The 18259-nt window shown below is 42.9% G+C and overlaps 1 protein-coding gene across 1 annotated transcript; it reads right to left on the bottom strand.

Annotated features, from left to right (window-relative positions):
• Nucleotides 1–14926: 14926 nt before the first annotated feature.
• Nucleotides 14927–16127, bottom strand: LOC123416927 (BTB/POZ and MATH domain-containing protein 1-like). The gene has a single exon (XM_045106825.1). The coding sequence runs from the start codon at nucleotides 16022–16024 to the stop codon at nucleotides 14927–14929; it is 1098 nt and encodes a 365-aa protein (XP_044962760.1). The 5' UTR covers nucleotides 16025–16127.
• Nucleotides 16128–18259: the final 2132 nt, after the last annotated feature.

Below are 18259 nucleotides of genomic sequence, written 5' to 3'. Positions count from 1 at the left end.
AAGTTAATAGTCCCGGTTGGTAAACTGTGTAGTCCCGGTTGGTAAACTGTGCTATAGGTCCTTACCAACCGGGACTATAGGCTTTGGTGATTTTGGGTTCATTCTGTAAAACTCGGGGCCCCTGGGCTCATTCTGTTGGTTTTCCTGCCGATTTTCATGGTGCAAATCTAGTGACATTTTAGATACGGCCGCGATGACGCCCGACGGAGGAGGATGAGGCCCGTCGTGGCGCAGGTTCCTGCCATACGTGTGCATCGCCACGCTCAACTCCTTCCTCTTCACGCCTTCCATTCCATCTCATGACTCTCTCTTGATATCAGAACACTCATGTTTGTTTGTTTCATGATGATGTCATGGTGGGTGGCGCTGAGTGGTGAACGAGCCGCTCGAGAGGATCTCCGCCGACCTTGGATTTGCCGATAACACACTCGATGAAGGTAGCCCATACACGAGCCCTCCATCGGCATGCATGACCTTTGGTTTGTTTGGGGCCCGGTCATGAGATTTGTGTGTGTGGTTCCATGGATACAGGGCTTGTGGTGAGCATATGCTTGGGGAGTGTTTGATGGATGCGTGTTCCATGGTCCTGTTGTTGATAGAATTGGTCTGCGCCGCTCTTTTCACCTCAGAAGATCATAAGTAACAAACTAATTGAACTTATATATCCTTATGAACATGCATGAACTGATGGTTGACATTATTTATTTGTGCACACCAAGTGTTTGATATTTGTTCTATGTGACTATTACAAAAAATTTGGGCTGTAACCTTTCAAAGCGACGAGATCTAGACTGAAACAAATCTAGCAAGGAAGATAGTTTCTAGAGATGAAGCATGTTCACTGCAGTTCTGTTGAAAGAGATGTAAGACCTTTTCTTTTGTTAACATGAATTAAGATGCTTGTTAACAGTTTTGTCCGTAGGGTTTGTGGCTGCAACTAACGGACCGAAAACCATTTTTTCTTGCTATACTATGAATATTATAGGAAGTGGAGAGAGTGCGAGACTATGGTTTGGTCGTGGAGGTGTAACCTAACAATTATGCATTCCAGGTATAGTTTCTGATCCCGATGTCTAAAAAATATATTTCCATAGTTCTTAATACAGTAATACCTAGCGACATTTGTATGAAAACTAATGTTGTTGTGATCAAATTCCATGTGTAAGAGGATCAGTTAGTGCGCTAGAATAAAATCTCACAATGATATAACTTCTGCAACTACCAAATGATGTTTCTACACATAGGTCAGATTTTTCCCCATTGATCTTTTACACAAATTATGTTAATAACTTCTTGAAGATGGTCTAGTTTACCAATGGGTGAATTATTTTGCTTTCATCAGGTAAACTTGATTTGGATTGGTTTGCATTTATAGTGTTGGTGTCTATGCAGCCCACACCTTCAAGAATTTATATTGGACCGACTATTAGACGACATAATCACGGGAATTCTATGGTGGTGATCAGTCCACACCTTCTAACAGTCCAAGAGCGCATTTATGTTGGACAACATGAAGGCTCTGTTTTAGATGCATTGTTGAAGGATATTTTTATCTGACCAAGGAAGCTACTGATGAATCAACCGAATCAGAAAATGGATCCCTGACACAGTTTGACATACTTCTAGATGCAGCAGAAACAGGTTCCACTTGTATTTTTGTTTCTATGTTAACCAAAACATATATTTAGAAAAACAAGTGTTGAACGAATATTTATTAATTAACTTTGTATATTTATATTTCTAACGATCATGAGCACAACAAATCATGAAATATGTATTGTCAAGACAGGAGGAAGTGAAGGAAAAGGTTATTGTTCCGAAAACCATTTATGAGGATCCTACTGTTTGAGTTTACTTGAGAGATGGTAACCGCTTTATACCTAAATAGTGGGGTAATCAGCTACTTTCTTTTGCACTTCCTAATTCATTATATGAATATGTGTCCTGCATGTGCATATTATGACTTTTCACACTTCTAAATTAGCAGAATTACATCTTGAATTCATAAACATGACATCATTTTGGAATACTCTTCTTAAATGATATCAAATATAAATGACCTAGAGGCTTTACCACTAGAATGACTTAACCTTTCAGCATCTAGCTGTTATTACCAAAAAACTGAGAAACTCTAGTTATGGTGAAGAATGGACGAGTCTCTGATGGAGATATTTGCCTTACGAGTTCTATCACCACAATTTTATTACTCTGAATGTTCTATCAGTGATATTTGGCTATTGCTTTTAGTATTAGAGAAGCATAGAAACTGCAGTGCTGGCTTACTATAGTTTCATGTGACATTCCTCTATACTATAGTGCCATAGTATTTATTTTAAGCAACCTTTCTATGGTATTTTGTTGGACAATTTGTAGTGTAATCTCTAGCACCTCAATATATGGTAAACAACTACAAGCTTGGGTATATGTATTTATTTTCTCATGTTGTATTCATTTTATTTGCTATGTTACTTTAGCAATCAAACAAAATCAGGCACAAGCTCGAGTTAGTTGTGTGCAAAAACTGATGTACAAGTGTGGACTATATATTCCTTATTATGTATGTTTCAGACTTGGGATTGTAGGGAAAAGTGTGGACTATGGATTCATACCAGAACTGGATTGACCATGTCACATCTTCACAAACGAGTCATGGCATTGGCAACAATATTCAAGATTTGATTGTTCCTTCATTTCCAAGCATCACTCCTAAAGGAAATATATGCAGGTTCATCATTCATGCAAGGGATATGAAAGATGAAACAAAAGTAAAATGTGTTTATGCCAACGAAACATCATAATTGGTGAGGAGTGTGTGTCCGTTTTATAAATCGAGTAACATCCTACTATTTGTAGTTTTTGTAGTTAATGAAATAATATAATTTTCAAATGATATTCTTATGGTCATATATAAAAAATTAAAAGTTATGATGTTCCGTGAGATGAATTGATGGCTATGACGTGTCATTTTGACAAAAGTCCCACTATGGTTGGTTTTTGTACTTGAATTAGATAATGCAACTTTCAAATGATATTTTTTATGGTGATGTGCTTTTATTTAGTTATTTCATATGTTCCTTGTCACCTGCATTTGTGCATGAATTTGTTACATGTCTGCAACTAACCAAATAAGAATGAGATGAATTATGTGTGTGCAAAGCTAACAAACAAGAACGAGATGAATTGTGTGTTTGCAAGACTGATCGAATATGAATGAGACGAATTTTTTGACTGCAGTTTGTGTTGGAGCTTACTATGAAACAACCATTCTATGCAAAAGACCACCACTCTTATATTTTTTATTTTCACTAGTTTACTAACTTCATTGTTCACGTGAAGGCGCAGAAGATCTCTTTGGATAGACACAATTAGGAGTAACTATGTTTGTTTCTATACTGTCCTGCTCCATGTTAGTCCATATTTCTTTGGCAGTCTTAGTCTATTAACAAATTTAATTCTCCACCATGTTAGTTAGCATTACTATATCATGTTGGAATCCTTTCTGTGCATGCCCCGGAAAACTTAACTTTCCTTTTGCAGAACTCACATACTACGTATTACCTATTACACGCAAACAATTTGTTTATACATGAGATTTCTTTTTATGGTTTTACGTGTGTTGCACGTTGATACGTCTCCAACGTATCTATATTTTTTGATGGTTCCATGCTATTATCTTGTTAACTTTGGATGTTTTGTATGCATTTTATATCTTTTTTGGGACTAACCTATTAACTCAGTGCCAAGTGCCAGTTCCTATTTTTTCTGTGTTTTTGACCCTTTTCAGAGAAGAATATTAAATTGAGTCCAAACGGAATAAAATCTTCGGAATGATTTCTTCCGGAACAGAAGATACGCAGGGAGCTTGAGAACCAAGGCAAAGGGTCCCGGGGGAGGCCACAAGCCCCCTAGCCGCGGCCTGGGGGGCGCCTACCAGGCTTGTGGGCCCCCCGTGGCTCCTTTGCCCTACTTCTTCTGCCTATAAATTCCCTAAAAATCTGAAACCACGAGAGAGAGCCACAAAAATATTTTTCCGCCGCCACAAGCTTCTGTCTCCGCAAGATCCCATCTGGGGACCGTTCTGGTGCCCTGCCGGAGGGGGATTCGGATATGGAGGGCTTCTTCATCAACACCATTGCCTCTCCGATGATGCGTGAGTAGTTCACCACAGACCTTCGGGTCCATGGCTAGTAGCTAGATGGCTTCTTCTCTCTCTTGGATCTTCAATACAAAGTTCTCCATGATTTTCATGGAGATCTATCCGATGTAATCTTCTTTTGCGGTGTGTTTGTCGAGATCCTATGAATTGTGGATTTATGATCAGATTATCTATGAATCTTATTTGAGTTTCCTCTGATCTCTTATATGCATGATTTCATATCCTTGTAATTCTCTTCCAGTTGTGGGTTTCGTTTGGCCAACTTGATCTACAATTCTTGCAATGGGAGAAGTGCTTGGTTTTGGGTTCATACCGTGAGGTGTCCGATACGTCTCCATGGTATCTACTTTTCCAAACTCTTTTGCCCTTTATTTGGACTCTAATTTGCATGATTTGGATGGAACTAACCCGGACTAACGCTGTTTTCAGCAGAATTGCCATGGTGTTGTTTTTGCCCAGAAATAAAAGTTCTCGGAATGACCTGGAAATTTACGAGGATTTTTTGTGGAATATATAAAAAATACTGGCGCAAGAATCAACCGAAGAAGTGGAGCGTGGAGCCCACAAGCCCACCAGACGCGCCCCCCTGGTGGGCTTGTGGGCTCCACGGAGCTCCACCGCCTCCAATTCCAGCTCTATTTAGTCCCTTTCGTCCAGAAAAAATCAAGGAGAAGAGTTCATCGCGTTTTACGATACGGAGGCACCGCCACCTCCTGTTCTTCCTCTGGAGGGCAGATGTGGAGTCCGTTCTGGGCTCCAGAGAGGGGAGATCCTCGCCATCGTTATCACCAACCTTCCTTCATCGCCAATTCCATGATGCTCTTCATCGTTCGTGAGTAATTTCATCGTAGGCTTGCTCGACGGTGATGGGTTGGATGAGATCTATCATGTAATCGAGTTAGTTTTGACGGGGATTGATCCCTAGTATCCACTATGTTCTGAGATTGATGTGGCTACTACTTTTCCATGCTTAATGCTTGTCACTAGGGCCCGAGTGCCATGATTTCAGATCTGAACCTATTATGTTGTCGTAAATATATGTGTGTTCTTGATCCTATCTTGCAAGTTGTAGTCACCTACTATGTGTTATGACCCGACAACCCCGGAGTGACAATAGCCGGAACCACTCCCGGAGATGACCATAGTATGAGGAGTCATGTATTCACTAAGTGTTAATGCGTTGGTCCGGTTCTGTATATAAGGAGAACCTTAATATCCCGTAGTTTCCATTAGGACCCCGCTGCCACGGGAGGGATGGACAATAGATGTCATGCAAGTTCTTTTCCCTAAGCACGTATGACTACAAACGGAATACATGCCTACATTACATTGACGAACTGGAGCTAGTTACATATCTCTCCGTGTTATAACTGTTGCATGATGAATACCATCCGGCATAATCATCCATCACCGATCCAATGCCTACGAGTTTTTCCTACTGGTCCTTGCTACGTTACTTTGCCGCTACTGCTGTCGCTGCTGCTACTGTTACTTTGCCGCTACTGCTGTCACTGCTGCTACTGTTACTCTATCGCTACTGCTATGACTTTGCTACTACTGGTTACTGTTGCTACTATTGCTATCACACTACTTTGCTACTGATACTTTTCTGCAGATACTAAGTCTTTCAGGTGTGGTTGAATTGACAACTCAACTGCTAATACTCGAGAATATTCTTTGGCTTCCCCTTGTGTCGAATCAACAAATTTGGGTCGAATACTCTACCCTCGAAAATTGTTGCAATCCCCTATACTTGTGGGTTATCAGTGTCCTCACCCAGTGACAGAAGGGGTAGCAAGGCACGCATCGTGTTGTTTCCATCAAGGGTAAAAAGATGGGGTTTATATCTATTGCATGAATTTATCCCTCTACATCATGTCATCTTGCTTAAGGCGTTACTCTGTTTGTTATGAACTCAATACACTAGATGCATGCTGGATAGCGGTCGATGTGTGGAGTAATAGTAGTAGATGCAGAAAGTATCGGTCTACTTGTCTCGGACGTGATTCCTATATGTATGATCATTGCCTTAAATATCATCATGACTTTGCGTGGTTCTTGCTCGACAGTAATTCGTTCACCCACCGTAATACTTGATATCATGAGAGAAGCCTCTAGTGAACACTATGGCCCCCGGGTCTACTTCACATCATATTTTCAGCTCTACACTTTCACTTTGTTGCACTTTTCGCCTTCATATCTCACCTTGCAGTTAACCGTGAAGGGATTGACAACTCCTTTTGTGACAGCCCGATGCCGACGTTCCAGAAGATTCCCCTCTCTTTCCGTTTTCGTCGTGTGTCTATTTATATTTGTCGCATCATCTTCACATCATGCGCATCATCAGCTTTGCATCGGCATCTCCGTTGCCGCCAGTTTTCAAAACTTGCATCCGTTGTTAGTTGCCGGTTCTCGTCGTTGTCCGTTCTGAGTCCGACCGCACTCGCACGCGCCGCGGCATCGTCAAGTTCCTGTTTTTAAAAGCGTGCGAAAAACTTCCCCTGATCGGGTTGAGATTTGACGTGCGGTCTTATTGTAATGTAGCTAGGCCGCCTGTCAAGTGTCGTCGTGATCGGAGTTCGTCTGGTACCCGAACGGTCGACCGTAGTGGCACCGTATTCGGTCTACCGTCGGACGTCTGTCGGTGTTTTAAAAATTCGTGCCGCGCCGCCCGTTGTCCCTCTCATCTCCGGATATTCCCTCTACACGGCCACGTACCCGTTCCCGCGTTCGGAATCGTCCGAATCCGACCCCGCGTTGGATCCGGAACGCGATTCCGGTTAACCGACCCCCCATTTTGCCTATATATAGTTCCCCGTGCATTTTAGACAGCCTCCCCCTAATCCCTCCTCGTTTTCCGCGCCAACCCACCAAACCCTAGCCTCTCTTCTCCCACCAGACTCCTCCCACCGACTGGGCCCGCCAGGCCCACGGCTGGCCCGCCCAGGCCCGGCCGCCGCCGCCCCGATCTGTCCCGCTTGCGCCGCCGCCAAGCCATCCGCGCCACCAGCCCCGCCGCCCGCGCCTCGCCGGAAAGCCCAGTCGGACCCAGGCCGGAGCTCCCTCCTCCCTCCTCTCTTCTCCCCTCTTCTTATCTCCCTCACCCAGCTCTCTCTCTCCCCCCGCAGGTACCCAGCGCCATGGCCGGGCCTCGAGATCGCGAGCTCCCGATCTCCTCGCCACGGTGCTGCCTCGAGTCGCCGCCGCAGGGAACGGGTTCCCCACGGCCGGATCCGATGAGATCCGCCGTTTCCCCCGCTGCCTACGCCCCCCTTCGCCGGTTCCCAGTGCTCGCCGCCGCCTTCATCTCCCGACGAAAGCGCCGCCAGGTCCCGTCCTGAGGTCCACGGGAGGAGGACGACAGCGCCTCGTGCGCCTGGCCTCGTGGGCCTGCTGCACTCAGGCCGGCCCGGCTCCCTCCCTTCCCTCCAGGCCAGCAGTAGGGCAAGGCCCAGGCGCCCCGAGGCCCAACCAACTCCACCTCTTCTCAGCGACGCGCCGGCCAGATCCGGCCCAAAGGTGAGCCTTCACCTCTATCCTTCGCCCGGGCGCATGGTAATTATGTGGCGCGCCTCTGGTAGGCCCATTATGCCTAGATTCGGCCCGAGTGGCATTTTTCTATTATCTAGCAATTTATTAATTCCAGAGTAATTGCTAGATTTTCTTTTGCCCGTAGAATATTATCCGTAAGTCGGATCGCGAAGTTTTAGATATGTAACTCGGGTAGAATTTCGCGTAGAATATGTTTTCACAACTTGCACAATTGTTTGACGTAGTTTAGCGTGATGTATGGATAGATTAGCGTGCTGTCCCGATAGGATTTAGGCCGTATTTATTTTTCGCGCTAGACCGGGTTGCTCGAATGCCATGATAGAAATACCTATGTTTTAGGAACTATTTTTGCGTGTATTTTAGAGCGGTCACACGTATTTTTGCATGTAAGGATTGCCTCTAGTTTATTTTCCCGTATATAGGTTATTTTCCCGCATTAATGTGTGGCTTTGTTTTGTGTTGCAAACCCCACATATTTTATATGTTTTTGGGGTAGAAAAATCCCATGGATTTTTCTGTGCAATTAGTTTTAGCATTAGAGTAAGTTAGTTCGCGCAATATTTTACCGTGATGCCCTTTTGTTTAATTCGTAGGATTTATTTCGTGCCTCGTTTGAATTAGTTGTCAACTAGAGAGCTGACCTTGGATGTTTTGTTTAGCCCCTGGTAGTTTTGGTTGCAATAGAAAAGCATGTTTAGGTGTGTTTTGCTTGCTCTCAAGATGCTAGAAATAGTGCTGTTTTAGAGGAGCTGAAATATTTCCAAGACTGGAATCTGTTATATTTTGTTGCTGTCTTGTCTTGCTTGCATCTTGTGATCTGTAGCTCTTTTGAGGTTGGTCCAATGGAGTTAATTGTACCCCTTGTGTTTCTCTAGCATGCGGTAAATTTTCATGCCACTTGGAGTCCTGTAGCTATAGGTTTTTCTGCTGTCAATATTGCTTCAGATCGAAAACTGCACTTTCATGAGGTGTAATTTTCACTAAGTCTGAAATAGTGTGTGCGATGCCATGTTGTGTCTTCTTTTTCTAGTGTTCCTTGCTGCCATGCTAGTTGTTGTTAGATGTTCGTAGTAGCGCTTCTTGCCCTCTTCTGTGCCATGCCTTGCTTGAGTTTAACGGAGTTGTGTAGCCGTAGTTGTGGGGCGTAGAAAGTGTTATGTGGCCGTTTTTGGCAGTTTGTAGTGTTTTCTTTTTTTGCCCGTAGTTTCTGAACCGTAGCTCCGTTTTGATCGTGTCCTACATGAAACTTGCTTAGAATCTCGTGTAGTTTCATTTTCTCTTGCTGTTTGTATGTGTTGAAGTGCTCGTAGCCGCCGTTGCACACATATTGCATTCATGCCATCATATCTTGCGGTGCTTGTATCTTTTGAACCGTAGCTCCGTTGGAGATGTTCTTTATGTGTAGATTGCTTGCCTTGATGCGTAGAATCACTTGAACGTATTTGTTTTGCTTTTTAACAACCAATTAAATGCATTAGTTCAGATCTGGACAGAATTGTAAATTAACATGTGAGGTCGTTTTGGAGGTGCTATATGTCATTTCCGACCTCACTTAAAATGCCTAGATAGGTAGTTTAATTTCCGCTTCACCTCTTGCATGTTTGACAACATTAATATTGCCGTGTATCTAATCGGTATAGAACTTAATAAATTAACGTGGAGTTTCGTCAATATGCAACTCGTGCATATTGAACTTCACTTAATGTGTAGTGTGTGATTGTGTGATTTGTCGTGCCGTGACTTGCATGTTTTCAACAGCTCATGCATCTTATGTGTTGCGCATCGTGTGGTGAATATCGTGTGTTGATGCTTGTTTCCGTTTCCTCCGTATCGATAGAGTTCCGCAAGCGTGTCGGATGTGAGGACCCGTTCGACTACGTCGGTTCGTCTGCTTCACGGAGGCATTCTTCTTCCAAGCGGGATCTCAGGAAAGATGATCATTTCCCTAGATACCATTACTATCATTGCCATGCTAGTTTATCGCTTCTATCGTTTATGTCTCGTTGCCTACCACTTGTTAAATATCAGCCTTCTCAACAATGCCATGATCACCATCAACCTGATCGACCTAGCAAACCACTGATTGGCTATGTTACCGCTTGCTTATCCATGTTGTTAGCATTGCTAGTTGCAGGTGCAGTTGCTTCCATGTGAAAGCATGGGTTCCTTGTTATATCACCATATTAATGCTATTTAATTTAATGCACCTATATACTTGGTAAAAGGTGGAAGGCTCGGCCTTTCTAGCCTGGTGTTTTGTTCCACCTTTGCCCCCTTAGTTTCGGCTACCGGTGTTATGTTCCATAAACGAGCGCTCCTAACATGATCGGGGTTGTTATGGGGACCCCCTTGATAATTCGTTTTAGATTAAAGCTGGTCTGGCAATGCCCAACATTGGTACTATTTGCCCAACATAATTACTTGAAAAAAATGGAAATGCATAGGGAGTTAGCGCTACCCGAGGAGTAATTCAACATAATACAGGGGGGCCAGTGCTGTTGGTGCTGGTCCAAAACTAGAGCCGTTTGCGGGGCCAACCCGGGGCAACTCGGGAGATTTCTATCACCCCACCGTACGCTGTGCTTATCCGTCGTGTCCTGAGAACGAGATACGCGGCTCCTATCAGGATTGTCGACACGCCGGGCGGCCTTGCTGGATTAGTTTTACCTTTGACGAGATATCTTGTGCATCGGGATTCCGGTGATGCTTCGAGTAATCTCAAAGTTGAGGTTTTCCACTAGGGAATCCGACGAGATCGCGAGCTTCGTGTTTGAGGATTTCTATGCGGCTTGTGGTAGTTTGTGATGGACTAGTTGGAGCACCCCTGCAGGGTTAAATCTTTCGGAAAGCCATGCTCGCGGTTATGTGGCAACGTGGAAACTTTGTTTAACACTGGTTCTAGATAACTTGAAGTTAACTTAAATAAAACTTGCCAACTGTGTGCGTAACCGTCACTGTCTCTTTCGTGAGTTCCTTCTCCGATCGAGGACACGGTGGGGTTATGTCTGACGTAGGTAGGTGTTCAGGATCATTCATTTGATCATCTGTAGTTCACGTCCGCTATGCGTAGATCTTCCCCCTCTTACTTCTTGTACTCGTAAGTTTAGCCACCAAATATATGCTTAGCTGCTGCTGCAACCTCACCACTTAACCATACCTCACCCATTAAGCTTTGCTAGTCTTGATACCTTTGGAAATGAGATTGCTGAGTCCCCTGTGGCTCACAGATTACTACAACACCAGTTGCAGGTTCAGGTAAAGGTTACTTGACGCGAGCGCGTTGATTGTTCATTTGGAGTTGCCTCTTCTTCTTCTTCTTCCTCGTCATCGATCTAGGATGGGTTCCAGGCCGGCAGCCTGGGATAGCAAGGATGGACGTCGTTCTTCTTTTGTCGTTTGTTTTCGTCCGTAGTCGGACCCTGCTCTTACTCTTGATGATTATGTAATGTACTGATGTGACTCTGATGTAGCTTGTGGCGAGTGTAAGCCAATTCCATATATCTCTTCTTTTCAGTACATGTACTTGTAACGATATCCATTCTTGCGACACGACGAGATGCGCTTCTAACCCTGACGAGGCCCTCGTGCCAAATTGAGGATAGGGTCGCATCTTGGGCGTGACGCCTTTGTAGTGTTGGGTGCAAGTTTGCTTGTTTTTGCGCAGGTACTTTGGAAACTTGCCTTGATACTCCTACTGGATTGATATCTTGCTTCTCAAACTGAGGGAAATACTTACTGCTACTGTGCTGCATCACCCTTTCCTCTTCAAGGGAAAAACCAACGCAAGCTCAAGAGGTAGTACACGTGCACATTTGCTAGTTTCTCTAGCTCTAATGATGCTCACCCACCATATCGTGGCAACCAAATTGCTTCCTAGAGCTCAACATAATAGGAAACTTTAATTTCATCACAAGACTTGAGAGAAATAGACCAAGTGAAGATCATAAGGACATGCTATTATTTAATAGCATCACACAACAGCATGACCTAGGTAATTCTTCTAAAAGCAGTGCCTCTATACATGGAGCAATATGCACAATTTACCACTCAAAAAGCGTGATTGGATATCTAGTAATGCTACACTAACCACCACATGTCCCAACGCTTTGGCTAATCCACTATCCAAAATCACTTCTAATACTATTCTTGTTGTCATTCAGATTGATGATCATATGCCTAAATGTCAAATATTTAGGTTTGAAGAATTTTGGCCTTGATTTGAAGGATTTATGGACATCGTTGAGACTAACTCGCATTACAGTATCTTACATAGTGACTCGTTGATATTACTGCCAGGTTGGAATCTAGTATAAGAGGGCTCAAATTATGGCTTAAAATGCTACTTCAACTAGATAAAACTATTGAGCAAAGTGGTTATGTTTGGTCTTTAGTTGATGGCCTAGAGGACAAAAGAGTTCTCTATATACAAGAGAAAAATAAGTTAGAATGGTGCTCAAAAAGCACACCCTCGCATTTCTTAAAGTTAAGAGCATCTATTGGTGATAAGAGAGCAAACATCACATGGGCGCGGTTGGGAGATGAAAACACTAAAAATGTATATTATGATAAAACAAAATTTCAGAAATAGTCATATTACTGCGATCACACGTCATGATGATAGAATAATATTTCATCATGAGCAATAAGCAGTTGTTCTATGGAAGTCTTTCAAAGATAGACTTGGGATTTCTTTGCAACCCAACATGCTATTCGACATTGACTACTTAGCAAACAACAAGGATCTGGTCATTTGGAATCCGATTACTGGGGGAATTAGTGAGGCAATTAAATGCATGCCAAATGACAAGTCACTAGGTCTTGATGGTTTCAATGGTTTATTCATAAAGAAATGATGGCATGTTGTAAAGAGCAATTGTATAAATTTTGCAATGACTTTCAGGATGAATCTCTGAATCTCAGACGTATTAATACTGCCTATATTTCTCTCATTCCTAGGATGAATACTTCAGAGACCCTGCCGACTTCATGCCTATTCCATGGTAATCATGCCAATTAAAGTACTCACTAAATTGTTGATAAATTGGGTTTAGTAATATATCACTCCTATAATCAGTAGAAAGCAGTGTGGAATCATCAAGACCAGAAATGTACAACACAACCTTTCAAGTGCATATGAATACCTAAGGAATACTATAAATCTAATAAAGATTTTATTACTTTAATATACAATTTGAAAAGTATTTCATAAAGTGAAGCATGGTGCTATCATATATATCTTACGACATCTAGGTTTTGGTCAAAAGAGGATTAGATCAGTATTTCGTATACCCCCATCATCGTCAATGGGGTTCCTGGTAAGAAAATCACATGTAATAGAGGGGGTAGACAAGGATAGCCAATCTCTCCATTGTTATTTGTTCTGGTTGTTGAACTGCTTTAGATTGTGATTAACTAGGCATGGAAAAATGATGGAATAAAACTACCTATTGATGAATCTTTTGGTCTAAATGTCCTATTGTCCAATACGTCAATCCCGTGCAACTGGACAAGATCAAGTATATCTTTCATAGATTCTCCAAACCTACTGTCTTATGGTTAGTTACAAAAAAATCCCCTGTTGTTCTTATCAACATCTCTGAGGATAGGGCTTCAAAACCAGCTCAACACACGGGTTGCAAAATGAGAGCATGTCATTCACTTATTTAGGGTTGCCTATGGGCATCTGCAGACATAGAGTTGATAACCTATACCCATGGTTACCAAATTGGATAATAGATACTCTCGTATTGTTTCCAGATATGACATGTTGGGGAATTAGTGCATTTGAAAGCAGTTATATATGCTCTCCGTATATTTGAAGTGTTCCCTACCAAAGTGTCATTTACTAACTAGTCATTTCAAAAAATCTGGAGGATCTTTCTTATAACATGTCAAGGAGATCAACAAATAAGGAAAATGAAAAGTTAAATGGGATAATGTTTTCTTACACAAGGTTGCTGGTGTACTGGATATAAGGCGGCAGAATAGAGCTTTGCTAATAAAAAAAGCTTTCAAATTTTTCAACCATCATGATAGGTGGAACTCATATGGAAAGCTTACTGTAACAATGGATTCGCCCCCACCTCATCTAACGTGATCTCATTTTGGTTGAAGGACTACTTCAACCTTCTGAACTAGTTCAAACACTTAACTTCATGCAAAATTCATAGTGGTGATGCGTCATTTTTATGGTATGATCATTGGCATGATGATAGTTTTCAAGATAAATTATCACAGCTTCATTGTTTTGCCAAGAATGAAGATATTACTTTATTTTGTGCAAAATATATAGCATATAAGAATATATATGAAATGTTTCACATGCCTCCTCTACTATTGCTCTTTAGCAATGTGAGGAATTGACTCGTATTCTCAATGTCGATGATCTGAATGATAGTGTTGATTTTGGAGCTTCTACTAGGTGGGTATATATATTACAACAAAAAAAGATTATAATCAATTAATTGGGAGTCCTCCTAATTCCCATGCACCTTTTAGATGGATTTGGAAATCATGTTGTCCATCAAAACAGAAGTTCCATCATCCTCAATGGGGTTCCTGGTAGAAAAATCACATGTAAGAGAGGGGTCACACAAGGAGACCCAAGTTCTCTGTTGCTATTTTTTTGGCTATTGAATTGATTTAGGTTGTGATTATTGAGTCGTTCCATGATGATGAAATAAAAATACCTATCAATGAATGTTTTTGTATGGGATATCGTATTGTTCAATACTTCAATATTCTGACCCCCCCGGCAATCAGACAAGATTAAAGGCATCTTGCACAGATTTTTTTGAATCCATTGGTCTTGTGGTTACTTATAAAAAATCCTCTCTTGTTTTTATCAACATATGTAATGACAAAGGTGTATAAATAGTTTAGCACCTAGTTTCCAAAATGGAGAATATTACATGCACCTATTCAGTATACTCACTGGTAGTGCTTTGATAAATTCAAAGAGCACACAAATATGAAATTTGCAACAATAAACAAATTGTTTAGTCCGAAGACTATACTATTTTAGAGAACACTAGAGAGGTAACAAAAATTATGTGTTCATATATAAGATGAATTATTACATAGAAGATAAGATTAAGGTGATGCATCATCACATACATAAATAATTTTGTGAAAACCTGCTCTTGGCAAAAGTACCTTTGTAAAATAAATTGGAAGGCAAATGTTCATTAGATATATACCTAACCAAGGATGAGCAGGCTAAATTTTGCAGGACTTAGTTGCCCTCTCAAAAATATCAACTATGATAGCAGGACGGGATCTTTTGAGTTGAGCATACCCTTCACTTGCCACCACATCGTGTATCCTATCGGGAGAAGTGATGAACTCAAGGCAAGCATTTTTGAGGTGGTTGCAGTGATGCTCGTTGGCTAGAGCTAAAATAGTAGTGACATTCTGAACATTAAGATTCTTGCAAAGGATGCTCTCACATATTACCTTCATCCTCGCCATGGCATACCTATCAGCGGCCATGATCAAGTGCTTAACCATTTCTTCACCATCATCTCCATCAAGATGTCCCATGGAAGGCAATGAATCTGTGTAGATGAAGTGAAGCAATGCTCTGAAAATAGGAGGTTGTATATCTTTTATGTTCATGATCCGCCTTGTCCTGTCGCCCTTCCGCCCGAAAAGATCCGCTTTGAAGACAGGTGACCGCATCGCAAGCACAATCTTGTGTGCGTGAAAAATCTCCCCTCGAACCTCGAACATGACATCTGTTTCCTCCCCCGCCTTAAGTAATTCTCCGAGATTATTAGATAGATCCGAGGGAGGCACTTGGATTTTGAAGGAAGTCGCCGTTACTGCCACCTTGGATTCTTCCACAACTGTGATATCACATTCAATCACAAGGCTGTCATCCTGTAGGTACGCCCATGGTTGCAGGAAATCTTTGCCCACATATGTTGGCGGATGAGTGCGAAACACTATCGGCATATTTTGGGAGAGGACCACCAACGGAGCAAGCTTCTTGGCTTGGTCGACCAACCTGACCTCGAAGGACGCCCTCACCTCAGAGTTGGTGCTTGCGAAATCTAGGGAAATAGATGCATAGTCCCCATGTTTCATCTCCATCTCCCCGTCGGGGTAGTACTCAATGCGCCAGAAGTATCCGCTGATATTGAAGGGGGTGGATGACAAGTACCTGCCAACGCCGATGCCCCTTTGAAGGTTGTACCCGACGATCTTGAATGTGTGTGTTCCCCGGACTACAGACGGGGTGCACAATGATGTTGATGCCCTCATTCTGGGCATCTCTAGCTCCCCCGAGATTGGAGTTTGTGCAAATAAATTCATGGGTGGTCCGGATGGGGATAATTTATCTCAAGCCATGAAAGTAGGGGAGGTAGGTGCTAATTGGTTGGGGAGGGGTTGAGGGTGATGTGAGCGCGCATGAGGAAGGAGGTGTGGCGGAGCTGATTGACAGAGAAAGGAGGCACGATGATGGAGTATGTCTACAATGGTCCAATCCCTCCCTTATTAAGGTCTCTCGAGTACTAACGGTCAAAACACGCTTTATCTATAAATCAATGTTGTGTGTTATCCTGGAACACGCTTTAGGTATGAATTAATGTTAGCCCCAAAATGAACTTTACTCCCAATGGTGAGACGGCCGAAATGCGCTTTAGTGTCAATGGCCAGATTCGTGGTCACACACGCCTTAGTCATGAATCAATATTATGTGTTATCCCAAAAGATGTTTTAGGCGAATCAATGCTATCCAAAAAGAACTTTACTCCCAATATTCACATTCATGGTCAAAACGTGCTTTATCCATGAATTAATGTTATGTGTTATCCAAAAATGTGTTTTTAGCTGCGAATCAATGTTATCCCAAAATACACGTTAGTCCCAAAATACCCCATGGATACTATCACGGAGACTCAACGTTGCGAGCTTATGATGAAATGTCGGAACCTCACTTTCAAGGCAGCTGTCGGCTCTGTTGCACCTCCTCAATCCAACAACGGAACTTTTCACTGCCTTCCGATTCCACATGGCTATGCTGTTGTGATGGTGGATCAAGTAATGGAGGAATTTGAGCAGCTCGAGCTTGACCACCCTACAGGTGAAGATGAGACTCAGCTGGTTCGTGCTGTGGAGAGTACATGTCTATGGCAGAAGGAGTTCATCAAGCTTCCAAACTGGACGCCTCCGCCTCCTCCTCCGACGACGACGAGTCAGAGCACTCCGCCTCCTCCTCCTCCCCCTCCTCCTCCTCCTCCTCCTCCTGCGAGTGATCAGGGCAATACGCCTCCTTCTCCAGCTCCTCCGACGCGTGAGGGCACTTCACCTCCTCCTTCGCCTACTCCGACGCGTCAGAGCAGTCCGCCTCCTCCTTCGCCTTGTCGGCAATGTCGGAAGAGAAACGCCGCCGCTTCGGCTTGTCCGACGCGTCAGAGCAGTCCGCCTCCTTCTCTCAAGCGAAAGAGAGACGCCTCCTTCTCTCCGGCGGCTAGCAGTACAAGCACAGGCGAGAGGCAATTCAGATACGGTCCATCTCTCAAGCCTCTGGAAAAGTTACCATATGAGAGGACTAAGGAGGAAAACAAGGAGATATGTCATGCCGAATTGAGGGCCCATTTTGCAAAGAAAACTCCACCTCCGAAGGAGAAGCTAGATCCGATGAAAGTGGAGCTTGATGACCCACAAGTATAGGGGATCTATCGTAGTCCTTTCGATAAGTAAAAGTGTCGAACCCAACGAGGAGTAGAAGGATCTGACAAGTGGTTTTCAGCAAGGTAATATGTGCAAGCACTGAAATTATCGGTAACAAGTAGTTGTGTGGCAAGATGATTCGTAGCAAGTAGCAAGTAACAAAAGTAACAACGGTGCAGCAAAGTGGCCCAATCCCTTTTGTAGCAAGGGACAAGCCTGGAAAAAGTCTTATAGGAGGTAAAACGCTCCCGGGGACACATGGGAATTTCTGTCAAGCTAGTTTTCATCATGTTCATATGATTCGCGTTCGTTACTTTGATAGTTTGATATGTGGGTGGACCGGTGCTTGGGTACTGCCCTTACTTGGACAAGCATCCCACTTATGATTAACCCCTCTCGCAAGCATCCGCAACTACGAAAGAAGAATTAAGACAAAGTCTAACCATAGCATTAAACTAGTGGATCGAAATCAGCCCCTTACGAAGCAACGCATAAACCAGGGTTTAAGCTTCTGTCACTCTAGCAACCCATCATCTACTTACTACTTCCCAATGCCTTCCTCTAGGCCCAAATAATGGTGAAGTGTTATGTAGTCGACGTTCACATAACACCACTAGAGGAAAAACAACATACAACACATCAAAATATCGAACGAATACCAAATTCACAGGACTACTTATAGCATGACTTATCCCATGTCCTCAGGAACAAAAGTAACTACTCACAAAGCATAATAATATTCATGACCAGAGAGGTAATGAGTAGCATCAAAGATCTAAACATAAACTCTTCCACCAAGTAATCCAACTAGCATCAACTACAAAGAGTAATCAACACTACTAGCAACCTTACAAGTACCAATCGGAGTCGCGA

This window comes from Hordeum vulgare, chromosome 1H (genome assembly GCF_904849725.1).
Source record: "Hordeum vulgare subsp. vulgare chromosome 1H, MorexV3_pseudomolecules_assembly, whole genome shotgun sequence".
NCBI classification, from domain to species: Eukaryota; Viridiplantae; Streptophyta; class Magnoliopsida; order Poales; family Poaceae; genus Hordeum; species Hordeum vulgare.
This window is presented reverse-complemented; position numbering and strand designations above follow the sequence as displayed.